This window comes from Pongo pygmaeus, chromosome 5 (genome assembly GCF_028885625.2).
Source record: "Pongo pygmaeus isolate AG05252 chromosome 5, NHGRI_mPonPyg2-v2.0_pri, whole genome shotgun sequence".
Lineage (NCBI taxonomy): Eukaryota > Metazoa > Chordata > Mammalia > Primates > Hominidae > Pongo > Pongo pygmaeus.
Genome location: NC_072378.2, coordinates 41,928,277 through 41,948,302, shown reverse-complemented (window position 1 = coordinate 41,948,302; position 20,026 = coordinate 41,928,277). Strand labels below are relative to the sequence as shown.

Sequence of the window (20,026 nt, the reverse complement as noted above, 5' to 3'; positions counted from 1 at the left end):
TAGAACCCTCTGGAGTGAGGACAGTAGTACAGCTAGTGAGGAGGGCTCCCAGAAGGGGCAAGCTAGTGGGCAGGGTTGGGGGAGGGGCCCTGTGGGGAAAGGCTGCTGGGGGAGGGGCTGGGGGTGACACCTACTTGATAAACTGGCCCAGGTCTTCACACAGGGTCTCACAGCCTGGCCACTTGCACTCTCCATGTCCGTACAGGGGGTGGGAGCTGGGGGTCTCCTCGTGGGAAGAGCTGGGAGGACAGCAGGGAGGTGGCCGATCAGGGACCCTGAAGACCCCAGCGGCCCTGTAGTCAGCTGAGCACCAGCTCCCCTGCTGGTGACATTTCTGCCCCAATACAGGTTTCCCAGCGGCCAAGCACCATCTGTACACCCCGGGAGAGGGAGTGGAGAGGGAGTGAACCTCCGGTCCCTGGGCTCCACCCCCTCCCTCACAGTCCCCATCACAGGGCCAGCCCTCGGGGGTGGGGGGCCAGGTCTACCCCCAGGCAGGCCTTTGATGCCCCTCCCAGCCTGGACCCCTGTACCTGTCTCTCCGAGATGTGAGCACAGTGGGCTGTCCGTTGGGCAGGGTATGGTGGGAGAGGGGGGGTGAGACCTTGGGGGGAACGGCGAACGAGGTAGCGGTGGCGGCCGTGCCAGTGAGGTCCAGCCCCTCCTGCTTGACGCTGTCCTCGGCAGGCTGCCCGGGGGCACCCTCGCCCTTCCACAGCTGGGGCAGGTCTGTTGGGCAAACAGCTGCTGTGGGAGAGACAGGGGAGGCTGGCAGGGCCCCACGAACACTCGGCTTTCTACCTGGCCCCAAGAACAGGGGCTGCCAGCTCTTGCGTACAGGCAGGGCTGTGGGGTTGGGGCTGGGAGGGGAGGAGTGGCGAGTGCTCACCTTGCGGAAGGGTCTGGAGGGGCCCCGAGGCTTGGTTGGGCTGCAGGCTGACCAGCCCCTGCCTCTGCAGGTTGAGCAGGTGCTGCTGCTGCAACTGTTGCATTTGCAGGAGCTGCTGCTGGAAGGCCAGCTGCTTGTTCCCCAGTGCCTGGTGAGGGGCCCGAGGGGGCGGGCAGAGAGGGGTGCCATCAGCTTCAGGCATGCCATCTGGCCCCCACCCTGCAGCCACCCCCTCCCAGGGCCTGTCAGCCCCTGGAGCTGTCGTTGTGGCGTCTGCAGCTGCAGTGTCTCTGCTCCCGGCCCAGCTTCCATAAGGCTGCATGCCTCCTCGCAGTAAACACACGCATGCACGCACGCACGCACGCGCGCAAACACACACAGCCAGACCTAGACACGCAGCACGACACCCTCCCTCCTCCCGCCTCCCTCCTTCCGCTGCTTCAGCTCCCTGCACCGCAGCTGTGCACGCCTGGGGGGGCCTCATCACAATGATCGATGAGCCTGTCAGTTTCTGGGGGCCACTCCTGCCTGGAGGGCACCCTTCCCACATGCCCGGGGTGCCCCCCTTCTGCTCTGGGGAGGGAGTTTTCTCTCCCCCAGCTCCTTTCCTCTCTTGCTTTTTAGATACAGAGAATCAAGGAGTCTGACGGGACTCACTGGGACTCAGGCTCGGAAAACAGTCACATCACCACTGCCCAGGCGCCCTGTACTCGCTGTACTCGCCCTGTACTCGCCACTCTACCTACCCCCACCCATTCAGTTCTTCACACAGGCACTGACAAGTCAGGCTGTCAGCAAGTCTCTTTTGAGCCCCAGGAGCCAAGCATGTCCTGGGTGGGTTGAGAGGCAGAGATGTCTCTGCCTGCCTCCTGGGGGTGGGAAGCATGGGGTAGGGTGGGGGCTGGCTATTCAATACAGAGACACAGGATAAACTTAGCCTAGAGATTTACCTGCCGATAACACAGCAATTACAAGACTGCTGAGGGGGAGACTGGGGGTGCTGGAGAATTCCTGGGTGTCAGGGCAGCCTTCTGGGAAGAGGAAACTTAAGAGCTTGGGGCTGCGGTTGGGCAGCAGGAGAGATGCACAGGTCTGGGACTCAGGGGAGAAGGGCCTCCAGGGCCTGGTATAGAAGCTCCGATGGGGTAGGGGATGTAGGCTGGGGAGCTCTGAGAGGAGACCAAGGGGTGGCTGGGCAAGTCATGACAAGAAGGGGAAGAAGCTGGGGGCAGGCTGAGGTAAGGGGAGGTGGTTTGCTGAGGGACTCAGAGGTCTCAGGACAAGGAGGGGAGGGCTGAGGTGCTGGGTCACAAAGAGACAAGGGGGCAGGAAGATGGCACGACCACAAGGCACATGAGCATGGCCTGGCAGACACCACACACGGGGGTGACACGTACACGCCTGTCTACACCCATGTGCACAGAAACAACAACACGAGGCAAGGAGAGAAAGAATGAATGAGGATGAGGGGAGATGGAGACACGTAAGAACCACCATCCCCATTTCCCCCACACTGATCCTTGGTCCCCTTCCTCAACCTTTTCTAGATTTTTCTACTATTCCTACAAGGCAATTCCCTCATGACCAGCTCTGGACACCCAGCCTCTGGGCAGGGGGTGAGGGTGGTGGTGGGCCCTGCTACGGCCCCTTACCTCTTTGGGCTGCGGCTTCCCAGCCTGCTGCTGGGTGAGGAGCTGCAGGTGGAGCTGCTCCTGCTGCTTCTTGTAGTACTCCTGCAGCTGGAGGAGTGGGGGAGGGTTACCACTGACAGGGTATTGCTATCCCCACAACCCCAGCCCTGTCCCATCTGGGCTCCTGGGGGCAGGAGAAGGGAGTTTCCCTAAAACATGGCCTGGCTTTCCCCAGTCAGCCTGGAGGGGCCCTGAGCAGGGTCTGGGTGGGGAGGGAGGGGGCAAGGGATGGAGGAGGTTCATTCCCACAGCTCTGAACCCTCCCTGCTTTTGGTGGATCTCCTGAACAGGTCACAGGGGACAAGGTGCCAGGATGTTCCAGTACTTTGCCCTTCCCTGTTCAGGAGATAGAAGTGGGGCCAGCATGCAGGGAGGGAGGACCGGGGAGTACTGTGGGGGCAGGGCCGCCATGAGAGACGCCTGACCTTTGACCTCTCCCCACTACCCTGGAGGAATGCAGATCAGTCTGGCCTGAGCAGTCTCTCTGGTTTCTGGGACAGCTTGGGCCCTTGGTGAGGTGTAAACAGGGTGGGAGGAGCCAGGCCAGGCAGAGGAGGAGGGACCAGCTGCCCTGGGGCCAGACTCACCTGCTGGAGCATGAGGGCTTGCTGCTGCTGGAGCAAGGCCTGCAGCTGCGGGGGCGACAGGATCTGCTGCATCTGTTGCGGGGTAAGCATCTGCGGCGACATCATGGCCACCGATACAGGCACCTGCAGGATTCGGCCCGTTAGCCCTGTCCCCTGGACCCCACCCCAGGAGGAGGCACCACCCAGGGCCCCACTCAATGTGGCAGAGTGGCTCCCAGGGAGGCTGTCTGGGTTCTAATTCTGGCTCTGCTGCCTGCTGGCTTTTCTCTCTCTTTGGACAGTGACTTACCTCCCTGTTGTCTGTTTTCTTTATCTCTAAAATGAAAACAGTGATAGTACCTACCTATTAAGGTCACCATGAGGACTAATCAGTGAATACTTAAAACAAGGCCTGGCACACAGCAAGTGCACATAAGGGTTGGCTATTATCATAGGACGTGCTGTCCTTAGAGCAGGAAGATTAGGCTCTAGTGACACTGGTCAGTAGAACCCATGCTTTGGCTGGTTCCCCCCAGTAATGGGGAGGGGCAGCACACCAGGCCACCCATAGTCTCACGCAGTCTATTTTGAGACCACTTCCTGCAAGGTGGGCCTGGCTGGGAGGGCAGTCTACAGCATGGGAAGGATTCAAAACGTGGCCCACCTTGCACAAGGACCTGCACTTTGTCTCCTCTCACACACCCCGGCACACCTGCCTGGATGGCACACACAGTGGCTAGAGGTGAAGCCCACGGAGCGCTCTTGGCGCCATCCTGGTCCTAATGTGTGTGCATGTGGTAGCTATGTCTAGGGTGGGGTGGGAAGAATGTCAGGCAGGGAGTTAGCAGGGCAGGCTTCTGCTCCTAGCTCTGCACTGAGCTGGCTGTGTGACTCTAGCAAGTCACTTGCCCTGTCTTATGTTTCGGTTTCCTCAAACACAAAACATAAGAGACTGGGCTGTCAGAGATGATTCCTTCTAGGCTGGAACTTTCAGGATTCTCAAAGTAGAACAGCTTTCTACCCCCTGCCCTGGGTCAGGCCTCTATAGAAGGCCCAAAGCATCCAGCTACAGGGAAAAGATTCAGAGAAAAGCAATGACATCATTCTCTTCCCAGCCTCACCTCCCCTGAACCCCCCAGGCTTGTGCAGTCATGGACAGGCAGGTCTCAGTTGCTATTTTGTCTTGTTCCTGTATTAGCAGGACAGGTGCTCTGATGGGGCTGTCTGCTGCCCCTCCACTCTGTGCCCCATGCATACAGGACTCCTCTCTAATTTCCTCTCTCACTCCCAAGCTGTGGCAGAGTGCCTGGCACACAGTAGGTACTCACTAAGTGTTAGCCCCCCTGAGCTGAAATGCCTTCCCTGGCACCTCAGAGGCCCCTCTGCCAGCCCGGGAGCAGGAAGGGAAGGTTACAGGGCTAGCCCAGTCAGAGAGGAGTGCTGTGCAGGGACTTGTCCTAGGCTGTGACAGGCTAGGTCCTCAGGGGACCCTCCCCCAAGCCTCAGCCTCACCTGTGGGGTAGGGGAGGAGGAGTTGGATCTCTTTTCAATGCCTGGCAGAGGCAGGACTCAGCCTTGAACCACCCCTTAAGCCATGGATTAGGAAATCCCCAGGCAGAGAAGCAACCAGGGAGGTACAGTGAATCCAAGGACATCGGGGAATCCCGTGGCTCCCAACACCTCTCGCTCACCCCATCATTGGCGGCTGTCCCTGCCCCTGGGCTTTACTCCCCTATCCCAGCCCATCTCTATCCACATGGGCCTGGGAGGGGTAACACCTAGCTCTTTAGTCATGGGCATACCATGTGAATGAAGGCTCCAAGGGACCTCCTAAGCCAGTGGGGGATGTGCCCTTAGGAGTGTTTTTTGTTCTTTTTTGTTGTTGTTGTTTTTTAACCTCATTTTTACCAATGAGGAGACCAGGAAAGTCTGGTGGCCTTAAGTGGCAGGGTTGGGATTTAAGCCCAGGTCTGCATACTCCATAGCTCCCAGGGTTTTCACATCCTATGCTGCCTGCCCCACCCCAGGGCAGGTCTTGGGAAGGGCTAGGGAGAGAATGTGGAGGTGGGACGTCCGGAGGCTGAGGGGGCTGATGAGGCTGAGATCCTAAAGGCTAACTTCCTACTCTACGGTTGTATCCCAGAAGGACTCTCTGAAAGCCAGGCTGCAGGGGTGGATGTGGGGGCCTGGGGTTCGAGGCAGACAACGGCATAGACCCAACTCCAGAGCCAGCCCCTAAGTCTGTTGTTGGGTGTTCCATAGGCAGCTGGGGAGGCTGCTCAAAGAAGGTGGGTTTTGCCATCCAAAGACATGGAACAAGTACCACTGTCCTTTCTTTCCTCCTCCCAAGGGGGTGCCCAACAAAGAGAGGCATCTTGGTGCGGGTGAGCTCAGAGCCCTAGATTTCTGGGTCAGGTGACCTTGGTTTTTGTCCCTGATATTTACTAGTCTTGAAATCACCAAGCCTCACTTTCCCTGTCGGCTAACTGGGATTTGGGGCACCTGCCCTCCCTTCATCATTAGCAGATGTTGCTGACTGCTTACTATGTGCCAGGCACGGCACTTGGCTAAGCCCTTTACACGTATATCTCATGGAATCTTCACGGCAACCCTGTGAGGATGGTGCCATCATCATTATCTCACAGATGAGATGGGAAAACTGAGGCCCAGAGAGGTTAAATAACCTGCCCTGAACCTGACCCGCAAGGGACAGTGGCAGCAGGGGTGAAAGTGACTTGTACGCCATTAAATTCTACGTAAATGTGAAGAAAATCACTTTTTAAAACATTCTGGATTTTCCCTTTCCCCTCCTTCTCTGTCTCCTCCCCTGGTGTGCCTTAGGGTGCTGCCTGACAAAGGTCACTGAGGACCAAGGCACTAGGCCACTCATTCTCACTGCTGTAAGAGCTGAACTAGAGACGAACGTGGCCCGCAACAGGAAAGACTGAGACCAGACACTCAGAAGATCTTTCCAGGCACCAGGACTGTGAGTCACTGACAGGAGCACGCGAAAAAAGGATGTGGCCTTTCCTTCCTCGGGCCTTTCTTACTTGGAAGCAGGGGAATGGACGAAATGACCTTGGAAGGCCTCCTTGGCACTTGCTTTTCCTGCCACTTGGCTGAGCAGCTGCCTGTGAAGGCTGCTACAGAGATCTGGATGGATTACATGGTGTGCACTCGTCTCGAGGTGGCCCACTGGGGTCACAAAGGTTCTGGGAAGTGGCTGCCGCATGCTGATCTCCTGAGTTGGTTGACCTCATCCACCTCTCCCTGTGCCCCTTGGGGGTCTGAGAACTGAGCTCCTCTGGTGTCCCGGCTGGCCCCTCGCCAGGCTCAGATGCCTCAGGATGGGCGCTCTGCAGCTAGCAGGCTCAACAGGGCCCATGAGTCACCATCTGGAGAGTAGCTGGGCAGCTAAGTGCTAACTTAAGCCCTGGCAGTGTGAGCCCTGGGCCAAACGCCGGCAGCTGCCTCCAGCCCCTCCCTCAGGGACCCTGCACCCACCCATGAATACAGTGTGCTCGGCTGGACGGTCTGACTGGAAGGAACAGGGACAGTGCGTGACACACAGGAAGCTTATTTGAGGGCTGAGAGTGGGAATGAATGCAATTTGGTGCCAGGGTCAAGGACCCAAATTGTCTCTTAAGTATGGGGTCCCTGTGAGTGGGGGGCAATGTGGGGAGATCAGGCCAGAGTTTGGTTTGGCTTAAACTCTCCTGCAAATGACCAGAAGTCCTCAAACTAATTCTGGGCTGTAGCTGCAGCAAGGAAAGATAGCAGTGAGATATAAAGAGGAACTTCTGGAAATGCCAGATGGGGATGGACAAAGCCAAGGCCCCAGCCACCTTTGCCCCCATCATGTCCTCAACTCTCGGCCACCTGTGCCGCCTTCTATGATAGGCCTCTTCCTGGTGGGGTCCAGGCCTGGAAGGAGGGCCCCTCACTAGGCTAGAGCTGGAGACCTGATAACACTTTTGGAAACTCTTCTGAAGCTGGCTCTGGAGGAGAGGGGTGGTGAACATGGCTGGGAGGTGCGTGGGCAGAAAATCCTGATGGGGAGCAGAGCAGTGTTCTGTGGGGAGCCCTGGGAAAGGAGCTGCCCTTGATCTCCCTTCATTATCCACTGCACTCAGGCTCAAGATGCACTCTTCTGCTCGGATGGGGAGCCCAGTCCTTGCTCTCCCCTATCCCCTCACCAGTCTTGAGCTCACAGAAGAGCATTTCAAGGCCATGGGCCCTACTTCAGGACAAGGATCTGACCTCCTTGGAGATAATAAACTTAGGAATAGGGGCAGAAGGCAAGGAAGGTATTCAGGGTTGGAGAAGAAATAGAGGGATCAATATAGGTGGGGAATCCAGGCTCCTGGGGAAGCATGGCTCCATGGCCCCAAGAACACCCATCTCCCTGAGACTCTGAGAACCATCTGGCCTAGGCTTCTACACCTGGGAAATATTGGCATTATTACCATGCCAAGCACAAGGGATGGTCACAATGCAGAGATTAAAAGTGTGAGTTCTACTGGCCGGGCACGATGGCTCACGCCTGTAATCCCAGCACTTTGGGAGGCAGAGGCACGCAAGACCACCTGAGGTTGGGGGTTTGAGACCAGCCTGACCAACATGGAGAAACCCTAAAAATACAACGCTACTAAAACCCACTAAAAATACAACCCTACTAAAAATACAAAATTAGCTGGCCGTGGTGGCGCATGCCCGTAATCCCAGCTACTCGGGAGACTGAGGCAGGAAAATTGCTTGAACCCGGGAGGCGGAGGTTGTGGTGAGCTGAAATTGCGGCTTTGCACTCCAGCCTGGGCAACAAGAGTGAGACTCCATCTCAAAAAAAAAAAAAAAAAAAAAAGTGTGAGTTCTGGAGCTATTGGGTTCAAATCCTCACTCTGTCTTTTATTTGTTGTATAACTTTGGACAAGTTTCTTAACCTCTCTGGGCCTCAGTTTCCTCATCTGCAAGATGGGGCTAGAATAGCACCTCTCCCATAGGACTGTGAGGATAAATGAGATAGCTGTAAAGTGCTTAGTATTTACCCTTCATGGTAAGCACTCTGTATATGTCAGTTGTTAGTTTGGGATGTACTCAGTAAGTATTTGTTGAATGAATGAATGAATCAATCAATGAATTTTTGGAAGTAATGAGACAAGGAGAGAGAAGGCCTGAGAAAAAGATCATTTTATCTGTCTGACTCTGAAACCTCTAGGTCTCTATTTTGGAGGGAGGGAGTTTCCTAAGGAAGATTCCATAGTCTCCCTTCAGCTCTCAATTATTTCAGATCTGTGACCCTTAATCCCCAGCCGAGCAGTCCTTCTGGATGTCTTACCCCAGTCCCTCCCACTACCATCAAGCTCCTACCCTCCTACTCCTGGGTCAGCAGCCCCTTTCTGGTTTGGGGGAATGTTTGCTGTTGTCCAGCCTACTCCTTCCTGTTCTAAGCTGGGTCCAGGGCGGGCAGGATTCAGAGTGGAAGCCCAAGGACCACTTCAAACCCTGGGATTGTATGTGGGGATCATTAATTTAAAGAGACCCAATCCTGACCAGCATGGGTATGAGAACCTTTTAGATCTCATTCTGATGAGATCTTTCTCTTCCTCTCTTTATTGACTTTCCAGATTGTGTCTTCCCCTCCTCCACCCCAGGCCACGCCCTGATCTTTGCCCAGCTCCTCCCCTTGGAGGGTTGTCTCCTTAGGGTCAAGAATTTTAAAAGAGGGTCACTGTTAAGGCTGCACATCTGTTGGGCACCTTGAACTTTTTCCAAACATAAACTTGTTTTACGTAAAACTCAGACTTTGTCAGAGCACTGGAATCTCCACCCAGGACAAAGCCTGGTCCTGGGTCCTTCTCTGAGCACCCTGCACCCACCCCACCCTCCTCTTCACTTCCCTCAGCACCCAGCCCCAGACTCCAGAGCACCTCCAGCTCAGAACCAACCATACTCACCCTTCTACCCTTAGATAAACTTCCTTTCAAAGCCCGGCTTAATCCCTTCCCCAATTCTGAGCCTCCCTCTGCTAGGGGAGGGGTGGGGGGAGCATGGATCCCCGGCTGCTGGGCAGAGGGGGAGGGGAGCGGCTGCCCGAGTAGTGACCCAACCCGGACTCAGACTGCAATTCTCCCAAATTCTTTGTGACACAAAAGGTAAACAGAAGGCCTGGCTCCCCCACCCCCCGCCCACCCCCCACAGATCTCCCCTCCCCCAGCCAGCCAGATGGGCTGGCAAGCTGGGGGGAAGGGAGAAGGGGAAAAAAGGGCAGATTGTGCAAAGGAAAACAAAAGAGACAGAGAGACATCAAGAGACAGGAAGCATGGAGAGACTGCGAGAGAGCTGGTGGATGAGGGATAAGGGGGGAGGATAAGGGAAGGGGGGGACTTGGTGACGTGACTGCAGCAACAGAGATGGCCTGGGAGGGGCTGAGACCCAGACACAGGAACAGAGAGGGACAGAGGGAGTGACCCACAGGGACGCAGAAACATGAGAAGTGACCGAGAGAGACCCTGAAGGGAAGAGGCAGGGGAGAAGAAACAGTGAGAGAGGTACAAAGAGACAGGGAGAGCTGCAGACAAACTCTGAGTGACAGGGACAAAGAGGCTAAGCTAGCGGAAGGTCTGGCTGATCAGGTGGAGACGAGAGAAAGTGGAAGCCTTTTTGCCCCACCCCTGCAGTGACTGTATTTCCTTTGAAAAGTTGCCCACTTTTTGGTGTTGGAACTGGCAAGAGCAGTTCTCCAACGGGTCTTTGCCCTCCCTCTGTGCCAGGCCCACACTCCAGCCCAACCCAGAGCCAGCGGGGTGCTCTCTTCCTCACCTGCACAGCAGAGGCAGACTGTTTGCTGTCATTGTTCCCTGGGGAGCTCAGGCCTGAGGCCTGCTGCAGCAGGAACTGCCGGGCCACTTGGAGAGCCTGCAAGACAGGGGCTGAGTCAGCAATGGCCTGGGAGGCTGGGTGGGATCCAGGGATTAGGGAGTGTTTGGGGCAGTAAGGAGAAGGAGCTCAGAGTAAGGTGGAAGGTCTTGGGGGTGAGAGGGTCATGGGTCCATAAGGGCTTGGGGTAAGGGCAGTAGGAGTCACTGAGAAGAGCTGTTGGGGTTCAGGAATCAGAGCCTCTACAGACTCAGCCTGGGACCCAGTGAAGTTTTGTTAGGACTCAATGGGGACAGCAAATGGAAGGGCCCATGGTCAAAAAGGGACTCTTAGAGGAAAATAAAGGGAGTTGACTCAGGGCATTAGTAAATCAGTACTATTTGTTGAGCATCTACTATGGGTCAGGCACTGTACAGGCAAGAGCTTATTTAATCTTCCTCCGTAAGGCTGTGAGATAGGGATTATTGCCCCATTTTGCAGATAAGAAAACGGAGTCTCCAAGAGGTTAAGTAACTTACCCAAGATCATACAGGTAGACGGCATCAGAGCCAAGATTTGAGCCCAGGAAGCCTGGCTCCAAGGCCAACTGCCTTACTGGGTGGTCAGTCTAGGGGCTAAAAAGTAGCATTCACTGTGGAGCCAGAACACACAGTTGGGAGGATGAGGGAAGAGCTCTGGGATCAGTGGCACAAGGTCTGAGTACCATGTGACTTTCTGAGTTCAAGGATTATACATGCATGCTGCTGGAGGAATTAGATCAAGTTCTGAAAGGTATACTATCAGCAGAGATGCATGGACCATCGTGCTGTGGGCTTGGTGGCCACAGTGGCTTAGACTGAACTGAGCCAGAGGGGACATAGGAGTGGGAGGCATATGGAGATTGCTGGAGGAATCACTCTAGTGGGTCAGTGTGACAGTCAAGGAGTAGGAGGGGCCCGGAAGGTAAACTGATGGGCAGTGAGACGTCTGGTAGGAGTGAGGGGTCAGGAGGGCCCAGGAAATTATCTATGAGGCCAGTCAAGCCCTCTATGTCCTCACTCTGCTTCAGTGGGAGGTTTGAAGGCAAGTTCTGAATCCACATTTCAGGAGCACAAAACTTATCTGCTTCCAGATTGCCCCAGACCCCCTTGGGAGCCAGCGCAGGTGTGTCTAAGCCCTTGACACATGGCTCCAACCTTAGGCAGTCCTGGGTTTGAATCCCAGCTGTGCGGCCTGCCAGCTACGACCTTGGGCAAGTTATTCCAGTTCTCTGCACTTCAGTCTCCTTATCTGCAAAACTGGGAAACTACCCATCTCCAAATTACTAGGGGGATTAAAGGACCAATGTTTGGCATCCAGTTGGCATTCGGGAAGTAGTCACTCCCTTCAACTCTCATTAATCTCTCAACAATTCTCCACTTCACCACCTCCAGCCTCTCCCCAAGATAGCCTCGTGCCCTGAGCACTTATTAGACGAAACGCGCCCGCTTGTGGCTCACTCTCACATCTGTCCACACACGCACTTGTTTTTTCCGTATGGGCCCCTATTCTCCTACCCCACCATAAGCACCTTCAAGGCAAAACCTTTTAAGGTGGGATATGGCTGCAACACCCATCGCTCAACAAGCAAAGAGAGTGACCACTGTATACCAAACATATACACACAACCACCTTCGTGTCCGTTCATCATCAGTACAAACAGCTGAGCCTCCCGAGGCTTTAAATCTAGTTTGCCCTAGGATGGCAACTAAATATGCACTGGCCTATTGACGGGAAGGTGTCCTGCAGCAAACCTGGAGCTCAGATTGGTGTGCTCCTCACAGGCCACCCCCACCCCACCTCCTTCCCTGGATGTCACACCCAGAGAAGTGCCCTGGGCTTCCAGAGGGGGACAGGATGTTTCTCCTCTTCCAGATTCACTTCAGAAAGCAGAAATCTGACCTTTCTAAGTCAAAAGCTCTGCGGAAAGAGGAGGAAGGGTGGCGGGGTTGTGGGTGAGGAAGGGCAGGGAGTCAGGTGGTCATTAGGAAGGAGCCGCTGCCTCTACTACCTTGCTTTTACAAACTCCTCCAGGTCTACTGACAAGTGCTCTTTGTCCTCCAAAGGTGGAGGTAGAGTAGGGTTGAGGGGGTACAGGGGTCAGAGGCCAGGGGGACAAGGGTAGGGGAAGAAGATGGCTCAGAGAGGCTGGCCAGCTCAGGCGACTCAAAAGGGACACTGGTTGGGGTGGGGAGATGACGCACTCCAGATCCCCGGGAGACAGGAGGGAACAGCAGGGAGGGGCTTCTGGGGGAAGTTGGGGGCAGAGCCCTGCTCAGTCTCCTGGGGTGGGGTGGGGGGTGGCCAGGGGAGTTGAATTCACTCCCCACTGACTCTCTTACTTTGTGGTCCCCTGGAGCATGAAATTACACGATTTACAGGAAAAAAATGGCAAGGCCTTGCAGTCTCATTCCTGAGACCTCCCCCTCCCTGTGACAGGCCCTTCCTCCCCCCACACCCCCTACCCACAACCCCCTTCCTTCTTCCCGCCAAGGCCAGGCCAGATGAGAGCCAGGTAAGACCTTAGGTCTGGCAAAGGCTCCCCTCCCTCAGCTTCCCACCATTCCTTCTCATACATAGGTCCTCACTCACCACTCCTCTCACATCTATGAAGTACCTGCTGCGCGCCAGGGACCAGGCTAGGGGCTGGGGATACAGAGAAACAGAACGTGGCCTCTGCCCTACCAGGGCTCACAGCTCAGGTTCTGTGATGATAGCCTCTAATATAAAGAATGATAGGCCGGGCGCAGTGGCTCATGCCTGTAATCTCAGCACTTTGGGAAGCCAAGGCAGGTGGATCATGAGGTCAGGAGAACAAGACAATCCTGGCTAACACGGTGAAACCCCATCTCTACTAAAAATACAAAAAATTAGCCAGGCGTGGTGGCGGGAGCCCGCAGTCCCAGCTACTCCGGAGGCTGAGGCAGAATGATGGCGTGAACCCGGGAGGCGGAGCTTGCAGTGAGCCGAGGTGGCACCACTGCACTCCAGCCTGGGCAACAGAGCAAGACTCCATCTCAAAAAACAAAACAAAACAAAACAAAACAAAACACGAATGATAAGAAACTAGTCAGCCTGAAGTGGGGGTGAGTGCCAGGGCTCAGAGAAGGCTTTCTACCTGGGGAAGTCTGGGAAGGCTTCCCAGAGGTGGTGGCAGCACTAACTGGAGTCTCGCCATCTGAAGGGCGAGTTAACATGGTGAACGAGGAGGGTCACATCTACCACGCTGCTGCACCAGATGTGTTCACACTGCCTGCCGGCACTGCGGCCTGGAGATCACTAGACTGCCCACCTCAGAGAGACGTGGGAAATAATGGGTCCTAACTCCAGCAGATCCCCAGCCCCACTTTCTTTGCATATGCCAGCCAGATTGGGGCCTCCTTGAAAGCATAGATGTTGTCAACTGTAGCTGTGAACCCCCATCTCCAACCACCAGCACACAGCAGACATGCGATACCCACTCACAAAACTCATTTTAGTCTAGGCTGAATATGGGAGGCTGGCACAGGCTGACACTAAGCTTAACAGCTAACATTTGCCTTGCAGTTTTCAAAGCACTTTTTCAAACATTTAATTGAAGCTTCACAACACTGAGCTAGGTGGAGCAGGTACTGATGTCCCTATTTTACAGACAAGGAAACTGAGGCCTGAGGTTCCACAGCTAGGAAGTGGGAGAGTCCAAACACCTCTGACTGCTCAGGGCTTACCCCACTGAGAGGTCTCCATGATCCCATGCAGTCCAGTGAGGCCTTCAAATCTGCCTTCCCCCAATCTGCATGTGTTCAGCCCTCCAGTGAGAAGGGGAAGTGAAAATGGTGGAGGTGGAGGAAGAAGACCAAGAAAGGAAACTCCAGGGGAAAAGTGGGCTCAGTTTCCCTTCCCTAAGGACAAGAGATACCCAAACACAGCCCTGGGTGAGAAAGGTGTTCAGATACCCACATCAGGAAGAAGCCATTATGGAAAACCTAGGGAAGGAGGAAGAGGGGGCTTAGGCAGAGTGGAAAACTGGAAGCCATTTGGCCTCTCAAACCTCATTTTTTTCCTCCTCCTAACCCTTGGACTGAAAACCAAATGCCCAGCTCTGTGGTTTGGGGATGATGTCCAGTTTTCCTCTAAGGGAGGTGTACTGTCCATTCATGCATGGACTTCAAGAGAGATCTGGATCCAAGTTCTGGCTCCACCATATACTGGGTAACCTTGAGCAAGTCACCATCTTTTTGAGCCTCCGTTTCTTCCTCTGCAAAACTGGAACAACCCCATACTTTCTTCATGGGGTTCCTGGGCACAGCACGTGGGACTGTGCACATGGAGTACTTAGCACACTGCCAGGCACCCAGTAGGTCCTGGATGAACACTATTATGATGATTGATCTTTCACCAGCAGCTCCTGGTCATTTGCCTGGTGCCACCCAGAAGGCCTTGCTAACCAAACCCTCTTCCAGTCCAGCCCCCATTCCCCCTCAAGCTTAAGCACTCAGTCTCGCTAATGAAGCTGAACTCTCCTCCCCCCATCCCCCATTCAGAAGTCATTAGCAGGATCTCCGCAATTAGGAACAAATGGCTTATAACGGATGGCATCCAGGGAGGGCGGTTGGGATGGTGGAGAATGAAGCTGTAGCTTTGAGGACAACAGGGAGCTGCTATGAATAGAAAAACAAGTCTTGGTGCTGTGGGGTCTCTCTCCCCTCCAGGATAGGACCACACTCCCATTTCTGGTTCTGGGAATTCGGGGTTGGTGGAGTGGGGGGTGGGAGAGGGGTCATTCTCTCTCAGGAAGCCAGGTGCGGGGCTATTTACCAGTCCTTTCAGCAGGCTGGAGGATCCCAGATCTGTGTTGGGGTGCCAGCCTTATTCTGTGTGTGTGCAGGAGGGCAGGGACATGATAATCAGGGAGACAAGCTTGAAGGGCTGTTGAAAATGAGAAGTTGAAGAGCTTGGGCCACAGCCCCTGGAGAGCTGCAAGTGTTAGAGGGTATCTAGTCCAGTATTTTTCAAATTGCTGCTCATGGCCCAGTAGTGGGTCATAATATCAATTTAGTGGGTCAAAAAATAGGTATGTTCTAGTTCACTGATAGATGGAGAAACAGAGATCCAGAGATGGGCAATGATTTGCCCAACGGGACACAGTGGCAAAAGCAGAACCTGAATGTACCAGACCTGAAACTGGGCTCTGCACAGGGAAGAGAAACCAAGCGCTGGCTGGGCAGGATGGAGGAGGTACTAGCAAATTCTGGTTTAATTTGGATTGTGGTGAGGGGCAGCCAAAACAAACAAACTCCAAACTTCCTTTGTCTGCCTCTGGCTGGTTTTGGCAACATTGGGATTCAGTCTTATCTAAATTGTCTCCATAATTAATTTTCACTGGGAACTGGCTGGATTTAGGAAAAGAAGGGACTAGAAGGGTATTTGAGGGTGCTGGCCCACCTCGCCCCATTCTGAGCCAGAAAAGCATCCCCAGGAAAGCCTATACCTTTACCTCCAGAACCACAGCATGACTATTAATTTAACAATTTAATGAGTGGTTATTAAGCCCCACAGGGCACTCACAGTATCCTCAGTAGTGGGGACTCAGTGTCTTTAACGGGGCTCACGTTCTAACGGGCCGAGACAGACACTACACAAAGAGACATGCAAACTCTGAGCTGGTGGCGAGTGTCCCACAGAGGCTGGCTGGGTGGCTGGCTGCCTTTAGGGTGTGTGGCCAGGGAAGGCCTCTCTGAGGAGACACAACATCAGGAGGAGGCAACTCTTCCAAGGGAGAGTATCTGAGGTGGAGGGAACAGATGGTGCAAGGCCCTGCCGTGGGAAAAGCTGGGTGCATTATGAATTGAAAAGCCAGTGTGGCCAAGAGAAGAGTGGCCTGAGAAGAAGTCCCAGAGGTGTGCATGGGCCAGATTACACAGGGACAATGATTTTTTATTTCATTATACGCTTGAAAAATCGCTGAAGGATTTTGAGTAGGAAGTGATACAGTCTTTCAGGGTAGATACTTACTGCTGGTAAACAATGGATGCCTAATAAGCACTCACTGGTTCAAAGTAAAGAAGGAATATCGCTTCATCTACCCCTCAAAATGCAACTCCTCAGGGACCAGAGGGTGGAAGAAAGGGGTACAAGAAGGAGGAGTTAGAGATTAGTGGTCCTGACCACTGAGGGAACTGACCTGGGGAGAGGAAAGTTCTCGACCAGCCAGGCTTTGTCCTCCAGCAAAGAGACATAAAAATGAAATTACACAGAGAAGGGGGACAAGGAAGGTGGGGAGAGGAGACCATAAAACCCTTGAAGTTATTCTGCACCTTTTTCCCTTGGAAAAAAAAAGCTTTTTGGAAAAGGCTGTAAATTTTTTTTACACCAACCTCGTAAAAATGACATTGGCGCATTCTCAAATTAGAACCATTAAAATGAAAACCAGCAATGCACAGACAGAGACAGGCCCACGTGGGTGGGAGACTACTCACATCCTGGGTGTACAGCCCCGGTTTCAGGACCCCTTCCCTACCAAGTGCCTTGAAAATGCCTCCTCTCTACAAGGAACTAGTCTCTGGCCTCAGAGATGAGAATTTACAGCTGAACTCAACAGTGTGGATGAGGAACTGCGATCCTTCAAAAGGCTCCTTCATTCTCTTCATTCCCCGCACCACCGCTCTCAAACTCAGGCAGGCTTCGCACCAGCAGTGCTCGGCCTCTGCCTGCTTCTAGCAATGATGCAGCCCCGGGCTCATCCAGCTTCGGCAGCCAAAACCAGCTCTGCAGGGTGTCATGAAGGGGAGAGTCTTCAGTGCCTGGAAGGAACTCTCTGACCTCCAGCAAGGAGGTGAAATCACCAAGGTGGTGGTGGGTGGCCGAGTGGCAGTGATGCAGAAGTTCCCGTGATCATTTTCTTCATTCTTGGTGGCATTTGGAGGTGGCTACCAGACATACATCCCTCCCACCAGTATCTGTGGAGTTCTCTGGAAGTGGGTCTGTGCTGGGGTCTGGGTTCTGAGCTGCTTCACTCTAGCCACCTCTGCAGGGTAGGGTTGGAGTGGGGGCAATGGTGGTGGGGGATACAGTTCTCGTCCTGAAGATTCCTACTGGGCCTTCTCAGAATAAAGGTGCTCCCCCAGGGGAAAGGCCAGCTCTCCCACTGAGGGTTCCAGGCCAAGTTCTGCCCTGATGAGGTGACCCTAGGATGCAGCCTTCCCCACTTCAGTCCTCAAGATAAACCCTTTCTCAGAAGGAACATTCATCTCCCTTCCCCAAATTCTCCTCTGTATCCCCAGTTCTAATCAGCAGGAACAAGAATTCTGCCATGAAGGGGAGGTGAGGGAGGGAAGAAGAGGGATTTCAGAATTCCATATTAGGAGGGAAGCTGGGGGCTCTCCTGCTGGTAGAGTGGGCTGGCTCCTTTTAGTCCCAAGAAAGCAGGGGTCTGCAGATCCCTCCTCCAGGCTCCAGCCCCACCCTCTGCCCTCCTAGCACTACTCCCTCCTAGGGGAATTTTCCAACATAGGAAACAGGGCGGTCTTTGGCTCTCAGGGACCTAGGAGGGGTACAACAAGGGGGATGGTTAAGGCCCTCTCCCAGCCACAGCACTCCCCAGCTCCTCCCACCTCCCACCTGCCCTTCTCTCACTGTGTCCAGGCCAAGGAGGAAAGGGCAGTTTCTGAGCATTCCCCAGCAGCTGGTATGAACTGGTGTGATGTCCCTAAGCCTCCCCTCTGGAAAGTGCAGGCCCCAACTCTCCCTCCATGCCATGGCTCCTCCACAGGAGGGACTCATTCTCCAGAAGAAAAAGGAGAATGCAGAAGGTGTGGGACCAGACAGGAAACAGCAGAATCTGGGGCACACAGCCAGCAGTCCTGAAGAGAAATGGGCCCCGGACCTGCAGACCAAAGACAACCGTTGACTGCGTGTGTGTGTGTGTGTGTGTGTGTGTGTGTGTGTGTGTGTGTGTGTGTGTGTGTGTGTGTGTGTGTGTGTGTGTGTGTGTGTGTGTGTGTGTGTGTGTGTGTGTGTGTGTGTGTGTGTGTGTGTGTGTGTGTGTGTGTGTGTCGGGGGGTGGTGGGGGGCAAATTCACCCTCTGAATCCTCCCCTTCCCCCGCTGTCATCCCTCTAAGTAGTTTGGGCAGAGGAGGGCCAGATGGGGGAGGAAAAGGCAAGGAAAGTCTCTCCCATTCTTCTTCTCCCTTCCCCCAACTGCCTGACATCCCCCCATCTCTTTGAAGGGGGGTGAGTTAAAAGCCCATTAATGTGCAGAGCCCCCCAACCCTTTTGAATCTCCTCACAGGATGTGAACGGGGTGGGATTTGGCCCAGTTGCCACGGCAACTGCAGTGGGAGTTCCCAGACGCTAGGCAACCCTCCCGTGACCCTCGCTGACCTGTCACCCCTGCAACCCATGAACAATGGGAGTGCGCGCTCCAGAGGCCCAGGACGCCTTTCAGCACGGCCTCAGCACTGCCGCCAGTGGCTCTGCCTGCCCCCACCCCACCAGCTTGGCCCTCCTGGCCCCAACTTGGCCAGCGCACCCAGACCAGCCCCCAAGACCTCCCCTCCCAAAATCTGGCACACACTTCTCCTAGGCTCCATGGCCCCTATCAGAGAGAGTCCTAAGGGTATTTGTGGGGTCCCTGAGAAAATCCCCACACTGGGAACATTTTCATACAAGTGAAATCAGATTAGGATAAAACACAAGGGCAACTTTCAAAGAAAAGAGCCATCCCATAGGGTAAAAATGCAGGGAAGGGCAATGGGGTAGAAGCATTTGCCTTGGCGAGGGAGGGGACGGATGGGCCGCGGGTGTGTCTACAGTCTAGGGTATTCTTTAACAGCAGCTGGGGATCACCAATGCCAGCTGGCCGGCACGGTGCCCAGTGCAAAATAAGACTGAAGGTGTGTTTGCAGCTTGACTGACTGCTCCAGAGACTACTGTACTTCCTGCACCTTCTCCTCAGGGTAGACAGGTTCCCCATAGGGCATAAGACTGCAGACTTGGTGAAAGCCCCAAAGACAGCGTGGAGGTGGTATGGCTCTGTCACTCACCAATGACCAGGCTGGGATGAAGGAGGTGGAAGCTGGGGCCTTGAGGGCTGAAATGGGGCAGCCAGCCAAGGACCCTCTCCCTCTAGTCAGACCTGGCCTGGCAGCCAAGCCAGGTCACCCCCCAGCCTCTGTTTAAACAAGCTCCCAGCCTGCTCGTTGCATGGAAACAAGCGCCTGCTCTTGTTCCAAAGTGACGTGGCCAACCTCTTCAGCACTGTTTGTTTCAGCCTAAAGTCCTGTCACAGGTCTGACTTCTGACTCGCCCTGTTTATCTCTCTCCTCTTTGTCAACTCATTACTCCCAAAGGCCAAGATTGCATTTCCAGGGCTTGTTTACTGAGAGCAGAGGGACAAGGACCAACAGACGGACAAAGGCAGAGGAGCCTGGAGGGCCACAGAGGGTACGAGGAGAATGGGACCAGCGTGTGGTCCACAGACCCTCTCCTACCCCACCTCCTATCGAGTTTGGAGATGGCACTAGAGTGGCTACTTAGGGCCAGCAAGCAGCGTTGCTTTTCTATCACAGAACGCTTTCAGGTTGGAAATGAAATGCTCTCATTTACTCATCAACAGACATTTCCTTAGCACCCACTATGCTCGAGGCCTCGCTGCCTCCACTTCCCACAGTGACTGAGTGATGGAGAAGCAGCAAAGGGGCAGGTGTGCTAAGCCCTGAACTAGGAACTGGGAGAATGAGGTCTATGCAGACTTTACTGTGCCATCTTGACAAGTCAGTGCCTACCTCTGGCTGTCTCATCTGTGAAACTGGAATAATAATATCCACCTTGCAGGGATGGTGAGATAACGACATAGCATACGTGACGACCCCAAAGCACCAAAGAGACGAAAGGCATTGGTTTGTCCTCTAAGTCCTTTCAGGTTGGGGTTGAGAAGCAGCAGGAACCCAAATGGCCAGACTCTCTTTCTCATACTTGTTTATCCTACAAGTAGGAACATTTGTTG

At 54.3% G+C, this 20,026-nt stretch overlaps 1 protein-coding gene across 11 annotated transcripts in view; it reads right to left on the bottom strand.

Annotated features, from left to right (window-relative positions):
• Positions 1-20,026, bottom strand: part of FOXP4 (forkhead box P4) — a 34,985-nt gene that overhangs the window by 12,598 nt on the left and 2,361 nt on the right. For 4 of the 11 annotated variants that reach the window (XM_063666198.1, XM_063666203.1, XM_063666201.1 and 1 more), the window contains exons 2-7: positions 9,966-10,061; positions 3,168-3,290; positions 2,542-2,628; positions 890-1,037; positions 534-768; positions 135-239 (exon numbers count right to left, since the gene is read on the bottom strand). In XM_063666198.1, the coding sequence (XP_063522268.1) occupies positions 135-239; positions 534-768; positions 890-1,037; positions 2,542-2,628; positions 3,168-3,290; positions 9,966-10,061 (794 nt within the window). The remainder of the gene's footprint in view (positions 1-134; positions 240-533; positions 769-889; positions 1,038-2,541; positions 2,629-3,167; positions 3,291-9,965; positions 10,062-20,026) is intronic. The other 7 variants (XM_063666199.1, XM_054491859.2, XM_054491861.2 and 4 more) reach the window with 3 other exon arrangements.